Here is a 10,393-nt window from a genome sequence, read left to right as displayed (position 1 = left end):
GAAGGCTTTTTTAGTGTTGGGGAGAAATGCTGTTGAAAGCCTCTGGAAGTTAGGCCAAAGTTTCCAGAAAATTCTTTCCACCTTTCCCTGTTATGCAGAGACTGTTATGAAAAAAAAAAAAAAAAAAAAAAAAAAAAAAAAAAGAAAAGAAAAGAAAAGAAAAGAAAAAAAAAGAAAAGAAAAGAGAAAAAAAGTGCATCTTCTTAAGTTACTGATTCTTCCTGTTACAGCATCTTCTTTGGATGGACGGCATTCCCATAAGCCCTCACTCAGGAGGGAAAAACCAAAGGATAGCTAAAGACTTGGTGACAGTGGCTGACCTCTGTCTCTGCTTGTGTCTTACAGCCTACTTCTGCTTCCTCCTGACTGCCCTGGGTGTGACGGCTGGTGCCCACCATCTGTGGAGTCACAGGTCCTACAAGGCCAAGCTGCCTCGGAGGATATTTCTGGCTGCTGCCAACTCCATGGCTTTCCGGGTGGGGATAGTGGGCTCCTGGGAACTGACTAGCAATGTGGGGGGAGAGGAAAGTTGGGCAGGCCCTTCTCTTCCCTTGCCCTAGGCCCAATGGCCGGTCTCAAACACTCTCAGGCTGCACCAGAGTTTGCATCTTTTTCCTCTCCTGGAGCTTTAGACATAGTACAATGTGTCTTGGGAGATTTTGTGCCTCAAGTCATGCTGCCAAGGAGGGAAGGAGACTTCTCCATCCAGAATTCATCCTATGAAGGTACCATGATACCTGACCTTTATTTTGTATTTGAATTTCCCAATACCCCAGGAGCTAGCTGTTACATGAACCCCAATTTACAGGCAAGGAGACTGGTGGGTTTGTTTCTTTGTTTGTTTGAGATAAGGTCTCAAGTAGCCCAGGCTAGCCTCAAATTCATTATGTAGTCGAGGATGAGTTTGAATTCCCGATCCTCCCAAGTGCAGGGGTTAGAGGCATGCACTGCCACAGGCAGTTTATATGACACTGGAGGCGGAACTGGGACCTCATGTGTGCTAGGCAGGTAATCTGCAACTATGTGACACCTCCACCCCCTAAACCATTGGTTCTCAACCTTCCTAACGGTGACCCTTTAATACAGATCCTCATGTTGTAGTGACCCCTGCCATAACATTATTTTTGTTGCTACTTCATAACCGTAATTTTGCTACATTTATGAATCATTAGGTAAGTACTTTTTGGAGATAGAAGTTTGCCAAAAGAGTCACAACCCACAGCTGTGACTTAATAAGGTTAAAGAACTCACTCAGTGTATAGAGGTCATCCAGGCTGGGCAGGCATGGGCACTCTCACACGGAACCCATCCCACTTGCAAAGCCTCCTCCTGTGATTGCCCTGCAGAATCTCAGTGGGAGGCCTGTGAGATCTGGCGTCCAGGACTCGGGGACCTAACACTGACAGATGCTAGCTGTGACTCACACATCCTTTCTAGCTCATTCCACTGTAAAAATAAGGCTGCCTTCCTTGCCAGTTATTACATAATCCCTGAAGGCTGCTATGCACTAGAGAAACTTAGAGGGAAACTTTAAGAAACTTAAAGAGAAACTGCTCTCTTTGCGCTCGAACTGGGCTGTATCCTTCCAGTCAATTCCAGTCCTGGGTCCTCCCCATCGCTTTGGACACTTTCTGAGTCGCTGGAATTCAGGTTGACCGTAGATTTCTGTTTTCCCAATTCCTCATTTGATCCAGGCTGCTTGGGTGGGAACAACTTGTTTTCAAAGTTTCTATCCATGTTTGCACACAGACGACTCTGGACCTGGTTTAAGCAACCTAGGAGCCTTCTTGTGGCCTCGGACATGCAGTTGCTATGGCTTCCCAAGATGGGCCTCCCATCCCTCCAAATATCACACCCAAGTGTTTCTCTAATTGCCCTCACGGCTAATTCATTCCCCCATTTTAGGCCTCTCTACAGTTGGATTATTCATAAAGCAAATAGCTCAGTTGGGAGGCTTATTTGGCAGGAGGGGCTTAGACTTCTCGTTCAAGCACAGCGATGACCTAGTACCAGAGTCCCGGATATACTGCTGAGCACAGAGGACCAGCAGTGCCTCTCACCTCCATCTCTTTGCTTGCTTTCTGCAGCATGAACCCCGTGCCTTTTATCTTCAGTTCAGCCATCATCTTATGGCTGCATCATTCTTTATTACAGATTCTGAGCTCATTGACAAAGGTCTGCGATGCCACTCAGGACTGACGATTTTAATTTATTTTGTTCAAGCAGTTTATTGTATTTAGCTTCCAGTTACACATTCACGCGGCTATAAAACACTCCAACGATCAGGACGTTTTGGTGAGATTATTCGTGTATAACTCAACCTTTGGAAAGCCGTGTTTCTGTAACAACACATCACAGGGCAGAGGATGAAGCTTTGAGGAAAGCACTAGGGAGAGGATGGACCCAGGCCTTGGAACAAGTTCTTGGCTTTGCATTTGCTAGCTAAGGGCCTGTGTAGTCTTTAGTTCTTTGCCTACAAAGGGAGCATGATTGCATCACTCTCAGAGTCACTGGACGATGGGGAGGTTGAAGTAACCGTGAGCCAGCCCAGCGTGGAAGCACACACCTGTTAACCTTGGGAGGCATAAGGATTTCAAGTTTAAAGCCAGTCTGGATTATGCTTTTAAAAAGTGCTCACAGTAGCATCCAGTAAATACGGTTGATCATTTTGTCTTTTATGACAATTAGCATGCTATCATTTATCTCTAGCCTGATCACAGGGAAAATGGTGATTGCCTGTTACATAAATACAAGTGAATGGCTTTGGGAAGTACCTTTAGAGATCACATTTGATGTATGAAGACTTTTTCAAGGTCCACATTCCAGTAAACTTTTTAAAAATAATTTTCCTTACAGTGTTTATCAGGCACCCACCACATGTCAGTCATCCCCCTCCCCAACCCCCAGACTCTGAGGTCACAACAGTGAACAGCTGTCACAATCCTGCTGCCTTCACAGGGCCATTCCATCTAGAGAGATGTTAGAATTACAGCTGCCCAGTAGACATTTTCAGTGCTTTAAGACACAGGGCTCGGCTAGTAAGAGCATGCACTGCTCTTATGGAGGACCTGAGTTTGGTTCCAAGCATCTACATTGGGTGGCTCTCAACAGTCTCTAACTCAAGCTCCAGGGGATCTGACACTGCACTCATGTGCACACATCACACACACACACACACACACACACACACACGCACATGCACACGCATGAGCACGTGTACACGCACACGCACACATGTAAATAAAAATAAAATCTTTAAAAAATGACTCTGGGAAGTTTCATAATATTGCCACTTAGACTTAGGTGAAAGTTGTCCATGTGGTTGGCATAGAGCTTGCTGCCATGACAGTGTATGGTGATCCAGTGGGAACGCAGTTTAAATCATGTAACCTGTGAACAGTCTGGGAGGATTACAAAAAGAGTGGTGTACTCTGGCAGTGTAAGGATGGCTCCCGAGCCCTGACTAGTGTCGTCTGTGATTTGCTTTCCCCTTGGTTTCTGTCTTAGTTAGGGTTCTATTGCTGTGAAGAGACACCATGACCAAGGCAACTCTTATAAAGGAAGACATTTAATTGGGGCTGGCTTACTGTTTTAGAAGTTTAGTCCATTATCATCTGTAGGAGGAATGGCAGTAGTCACCTTTACATAAAGACGAGGAGAGACGTGCAGCCATAAAGGCAACTCCTGCAGGAGGACCTGATCAAGCCAGCTCTGTCAGTCAACAGGGTCTCAAGAGACAGAGAGAGGATTGAAAAAGAAAAACAGTTAGACAAAATTAGAACATGATTCCAGCCAGTACTGAGTCTGAAGCAGCTTTATTTCTCTCCAGCCTGCTTTTATATCATCCTAGGTACATCCAGAAGCATGGTCAGTTCTTAGATCAAAGACCAAGTAACCAAAGTAACCAAAGTAACCAAGCAAAGTAGTGAACAAGAAGATCACACAATGCATTAGTTAGGGTTTCACAGCTGTGAATAGACACCATGACCAAAGCAAGTCTTATAAGGACAATATTTAAATGGGGCTGGCTTACAGATCCAGAGGTTCAGTCCATTATCATCAAGGTGGGAACATGGCAGCATCCAGGTAGGCATGGTGCAGGCAGAGCTGAGAGTTCTACATCTTCATCTGAAGGCTACTGGTGGAAGACTGACTTCTAGGAATCTAGGGTGAGGGTCTTAAGCCCACACTCACAGTGACACACTCCAATGAGGCCACACCTCCTAATAGTGCCACTTCTTGGGTCAAGCATATAAAAACTATCACATACTAGAAGCAATTAAGTAAAGTAGTAAGCAAAGAGACCACACAAGGCAGTAATTCAGCACAGCAGCAAACACAAAGCCCCATGGTCACTGTTTCTGATATTCTTATCTGAGCCTACTTCCTTGTCTGAGCCCAGTGACAAGTGCCAAATTCCTAGAAATGGCATCAAAAACTCTCAACATCTCCCCCTTTTTTATTTCATAAACAAGACTGCACCTGTCTTAGGTTATTCTGACAAGAATGCCTTCATTACACATATTGGAACTTATATTTTCAAAAACAATGTAATTCTGTCTTAGGTTGGCAAGGCACTGTACAGAAAATTACCTGTCTTTGGTGACCAGCCTGTTAGATTAAAAACTCAGTCTGGGGATCCATTTTTAGTTTCAAGCCATGTATTTTGGCTACCAACATGATGATGTTGTTAAAGGCAAGTTTTATCACAATAGGCAGGAATAAAAGTATTCCCAGGACAAGGAGGGCTAACATGATCAAGCTATATAAGCCATTCTTGAAGCTTGAGCAAGATGGAAATACTGACCTTAAGTCATGAATCAGGATGATCAAGATAAAGAAATGTCATACACTCCTGGGATGACTTTACTTTGAGCTCTGTATTCCTTAAATTCATGATCTCTTTATGCAAAGTTAAAATATCCAGAGAGGTGTTAGAATTATGCCAAATACCCTGTAAGTATCTTGGAATTTTCCATTGGTATGTAGCATGTCACTCAAGATTACTTCTTATTGTTAAACTCTGAACCTCCTCTCTAATAGTTTGAATAGTATCAATAACAGCTTCAATTTGTTGTTCTATATGTCTATTTAAATCAATACTCAGAGAGTTAGTAACTTTTTTTTTGCTAAATGATTAACAAAAGTAGCTGTCTTAACTTCTTGTGTCAAAGCAATTGCAGAAGCAGTGGTGCTAGCTATTAATGTACTCAAAGCTGCTATACCAGCAATGATCAAGCCCACTACCCTTTTGTTTCTGCTTAAAGTCTGACTCATTTCTTACAGTGTTGCAATATTCTTTTTCAGAATACCAGGGTCCTGTAATACTCATAGGCAATAATACAAAAGCTGATTGATAGACCATCATAACAGACATGCCAGATTTCAATACATTAACACAACTGGAAAGAGTACAATCAATACAACTTACCTTAAATACTGTATAAGAAACAAAAGTAATTTTAACATGACCAATTAATAAAAGATTACAACTTTAAGGAAACACAGAAACATGCCCATCATTTGTACTGTTCTTTACAAAGCAAACAGAAATCCCATCACCAAATGCTTTGAAAGTCATAGTCTTAGATTAAGTTGGCTCCTCAGTCCAGACCCAAGCACGAGAATCTCCGGTCTGGACCACACTGCTGGATGTACCAGCAGTAGGTCAGGAACATAAGCCCAATACAGCTTCCCTGCCACCATCGTCAGGGCTCTCAGCAAGCTCATAGTCAGCATCATTCTTTGTCCCAGCATCAGCATGTCTCACCAATCACTCTGGCAGCCACCACACTTCTTTAGCATCCTGCAGAAAAAAAACCACAAACATGCCCTCTTCCCCATATTAATACCTGATCGGGATCATATGCTAATAAGTGGGTCTTTCCATTTCACCTAGGCATAAGTATGTGACGTTATAGGATGCCTTAGACACTCAGCAGAGAATTCCTTGGCATCCACATTTTTAAATACCTAGGTAAATTTGTGGTGTACAGGGACATAATTCCCCCTTTTTATTTTATAAAGATAATGTAACTTTGGAATGCAAAATCAGTTTTTAACAGTATAAACAGCCTATTTTCTCTAAAATCAATACCAAGTTCATTACTTTCATATTAGAAAGTTTGGCTGCCAGTTCTTATATATGAATGTGTGATGGTGCAGCTTTTAATACCTCATTATTTTAAGTCCTATCTTTAATAAGTCTGGTTTCGAGGACAAAATTTATCCCAATTTAGAGGTACCTTTAAAGACCTGTTTCCCTGAGTTGGCTCATACCATGTGTTGTTGTCTAGAATTACTCCAACCCTGAGTTACCAGTTTTAAGCCAACTTTTTGTTACCCATGTTACAAATTTTTAATCATACCCAATAACTTATAAGTCAATAATCTATAACCAAAACATGCAGAACATATTTATACCTTTCTTACTTTTTCTAGCTGTAGTTTCGAGGGAGAAGCAACTTGTCACCTGCTGAACCCAATAATCATAGTCACAGAGATTTTCTAGGAGAAACAACTATCAGCTTCCTTATTGTGGAAGCTGAGAAGCTGCTGGACCTTTTAAGAGCAGCTTGTAGAGGCAATTGGCTCCTGGCACAGCTGTGCTATACTCCTAGCTACAGGTGCAGGGCTCCAAAGTCTATCAGCTTTTTTTGTGTGTGTGTGTGTCAATTGAGACCACTTTTTTTTTCTTGAAACAAGTTAAAACTAAATCAAGGAGTGAACGACCAGCAGATAAAATTTTAACCATTTTTTTTTTCTTTTGAACGTGAAACACAGAGCAACAATCAAGCAACAAAACGAAAACACGGACATAAAGTGACAGACATGGACAGATTGGTGCACCAAGGACAGACAATAGACAGAGAGGGAAGGGAACTAGATGTGCCAAAGGGACCCAGATATCCTACGTAAGGGACTCAGAACCAGAACTAAGCATCTCCCAGTAGGAGCCAGGGAGGAAGTAGGACATCTCCCGACCTCCTCCTCTCCCTAGGAGAGCTCCGGAGCAGCCTATGTTCATGTTCCTTCTCCTTTGTCTAAGCGTCCCACACAGAGGAGAAGACTGCTTTTCCGAAACCCATTCTCTGTCTCATGTAAGCTATCTCTAATTAGGATCCAAAGACTAAAAGCATCTATGAAAATTATCTGCACTCCTCAATATTCTATCGTAACTCCAAACACATACACAAAATACATTCTACCATTACCTTGTCTCTCTTTACAAAATTTATTCACCACTGGCCCAAATCTTTTATTTTCCTTTACCTTTCATTTTTCCCTTTCGAATGCTCCTCTCTTATCAATGTCCTTCACTGTATCCCTCTTACATGAGCCCCAGATTGGGCGCCATGTGACCAAGCCAGTTCAGTCGGTCAGCAGGGTCTCAAGTGAGGGAGTGAGGATTGAAAAAGAAGAAAAACAATTAAACAAAATTAGAACATGACTCCAGCCAGTACGGAGGCTGAAGCAGCTTTATTTCTCTCCAGCCTGCTTTTATATCATTCTAGGTGCATCCAAAAACCATGGTCAATTCTTAGATCAAAGACCAACTAACCAAGCAAAGTAGTGACCAAGGAGATCACACAAGACAGTAATTAAGTTAAGTAGTAAGCAAAAGGATCACACAAGGTAATAATTCAGTAAAGTGGTAAACAAAGCCCCATGGTCACTGTTTCTAACATTCTTATCTGAGCCTATTTCTTTGTCCAAGCCCAGTGACAAATACCAAATCCCTAGAAGTGGCACCAAAGCTTTTGACAAGGACCTAATTGAAGATGGTCTGACAGACCAGGGATTGCTGACAGCCAATGCCAGCCAATCAGGAACTGCTATTTGGAAGAGATGCTTTCTTCGGACCAATGGAGGGTACTAAAGGAGCTTGCCGCAGCATTCGCATGAGCTTGCCGCAGCATTCGCATGAGCTTTCTGTGGCTTTCTCACCTGCTCCTGGAGTCCGTGCCATTGATTCTGAACCATGTCATCTTCAACCCTCAAGGGCAAGTAGGGTTGGATAGCAGGCTGTCCAGGCACAGGCAGCGATCATCCTGGTGGGAAACATGGCAGCATGCAGGCAGACATTGTGCTGGAGGAGCTGAGAGTTCTACATCTTGATCCACAGGCAGCAGAAGGGGACTGGACTCCACACTAGGCAGAATTATATATATATATATATATATATATATATATATATATATATATATATATATATCCTATTCCTAAAGTCTACCCCATCAGTGACATACTTCCTTCAACAAAGCCACACCTCCTAATAATGTCACTCCCTATGCCCAAGCATTCAAACACATGAGTCTATGGGGGTCATACCTATTGAAACCACCACATTCCATTCCCTGGCCCACATAGGTTTGTAGCCATAACAAAATGCATTTAGTTCAATGTCAAAAGTCCCCATAGTCTATAACAGTCTCAAACTTGTTTAAGAAGTTCAAAGTCTTTTCTGAGATTTATGCAATCTATTAACTCTAATCATCTATAAAATAAAAATAAAAGAGCAGATCACAACATAGAATGGCACAGGATATATTTTACTGTTCCAAAACATAGGCAGGGAGCACTGTAAGGAAATACTGAACCAAAACAAACTGGGAAAACTCCAATCTCTACATCCCCATGTCTGATGTCAAAATGTTCTTCAAGTCTCCAACTCCTTTCAGCTTTGTTGACTGCAATACATTTCTTTCTCTTGATCCATTCCACTTCTTGGCAACCAATTCTCTCCATTTTTTGTAAAAAAAAAAAAAAAAGTCTATTTTGCTTTGGAAGACTAATTTCAATCACAGAATTCCTAGGACGACTGTTTTTTCTCTCAGCACGGTTAGTATTTTGCTCTCGTGCCACTGGCGTGGCTTCTGAAGAGAAATTTGGTGTCATTTTTCATCACTCCTGTGAAATAGGCCAAGGGTTCTCTTCACCTTCTCTTCCTTCAAGTTTTTCTCTTTTCTTTGCTTTTCTGCAGTTTGACTGCTCCTAAGTGTAGGATCTTTGCTGACCACCCTGTCTCATGTCCCCTGAGATGTTTATACAGGTGACTGAGCTCAGCTTTAAAAAATGTGTCCTTAATAGTTCTTTCTTTCTTTCTTTCTCTTTCTTTCTTTCTTTCTTTCTTTCTTTCTTTCTTTCTTTCTTTCTTTCTTTCTTTCTTTTTCTTTCTTTCTTTTTTTCTTGCTTGCTTGCTTGCTTGCCTGCCTGCCTGCCTGCCTGCCTGTGTGTCCGTTTGACTGTCTGCCTTTCTCTTTTGGTTTGTTTTTGTCTGCATGGGTTGGGAGTGAGAGACTCAGCTGGGTGTTTGTGGGTACCAGTAGGGATGCTGAAAGAGAAGGTGGTAGATACAGGGACCCCAGGGCTTTCCCAGAAATGATTCACAAACTGCTCTGGGCCCCTGAGCAGTTTCCCAGGGTCCATTTTCACCTGGAAGACATGGGTGGCCTGCGGGTTTCTGGGATTTTCCATTTCTTCACCCCGGAGAGAGGAGTGTCCTGAAACAACTCTGCCGGCTTGGTGCAGACTACATTCAGTTCTTTGAGTTGACTGTGCCGTCCACAGGGCCATGCACAGCAGCAGGCGGGAGACTGCTCTTCAGATCTGTCTTCTACAGGGCAAGAGTGCTGCCAGGCTCACATCGCATTCACTGGTGAAGTAAGGTAGGACTTTCTGGAATACTGAATTTACGGACGACTGTAAATGACCAGCAGAAAGCCAGATCTCTGACTGGATTTCCTGGGTAACAATAACAAAAATCCCCTTCTCTATTCTAATGTCTTACACAGATTTTTGTTTTACATGGCGTGAGAACTCCTCCTCCTGTTTTAAAGGAAGACCCAATAGCATCTTTTTTTTTTTTTTTTTTTTTTTTTTGAAAAATGCAGACTTTCCTGTTGCTGATATCTGGAACTAAAACCCCAAATGGAAAGCAGATCTGAGACAGCTCTTTGCATCTTTTTTTTTTTTTTTTTTTTTTTTTTAAGTAAACAGCAGCTACAACATTTTGCAATAAATGAAGACTCGTTCCAGGTCTCTGTAATGCTGTAAAGGCAGAACAAAATTGTCTGGCTGTAAACCAGTCTGGTCCATGTCCGTGCTACGAACATTTCTAGTCAGGAACTGCAGGATCCTTGTGGTACTCTGCGTGACATCTTCTGGCTTCATTGTGCTTCCCAACCCCGGCAGCAGGAGGTGGAGGCTGGAGAAGCAGGGATTTAAGGTCATCTTCAGATGCATGGTGAATTCAGGGTCTGGGCTGCATGAGATCCTGTCTCAAAAAAGGAGAGAGAAGAGAAGAGAAGAGAAGAGAAGAGAAGAGAAGAGAAGAGAAGAGAAGAGAAGAGAAGAGAAGAGAAGAGAAGAGAGGAGAGGAGAGGAGAGGAGA

At 42.5% G+C, this 10,393-nt stretch overlaps 1 protein-coding gene across 1 annotated transcript in view; it reads left to right on the top strand.

The window, feature by feature from the left end:
* Positions 1-10,393, top strand: part of Scd5 (stearoyl-CoA desaturase 5) — a 126,194-nt gene that overhangs the window by 60,153 nt on the left and 55,648 nt on the right. Inside the window, 1 exon segment of the mRNA XM_021210338.1 lies at positions 346-474. Within this exon segment, the coding sequence (XP_021065997.1) occupies positions 346-474 (129 nt within the window).

The sequence above is a fragment of the Mus pahari genome, chromosome 13, assembly GCF_900095145.1.
Source record: "Mus pahari chromosome 13, PAHARI_EIJ_v1.1, whole genome shotgun sequence".
Taxonomy (NCBI): Eukaryota; Metazoa; Chordata; class Mammalia; order Rodentia; family Muridae; genus Mus; species Mus pahari.
The sequence above is the reverse complement of the archived record's forward strand: the minus strand, read 5'-3'. Positions and strand labels throughout refer to the sequence as shown.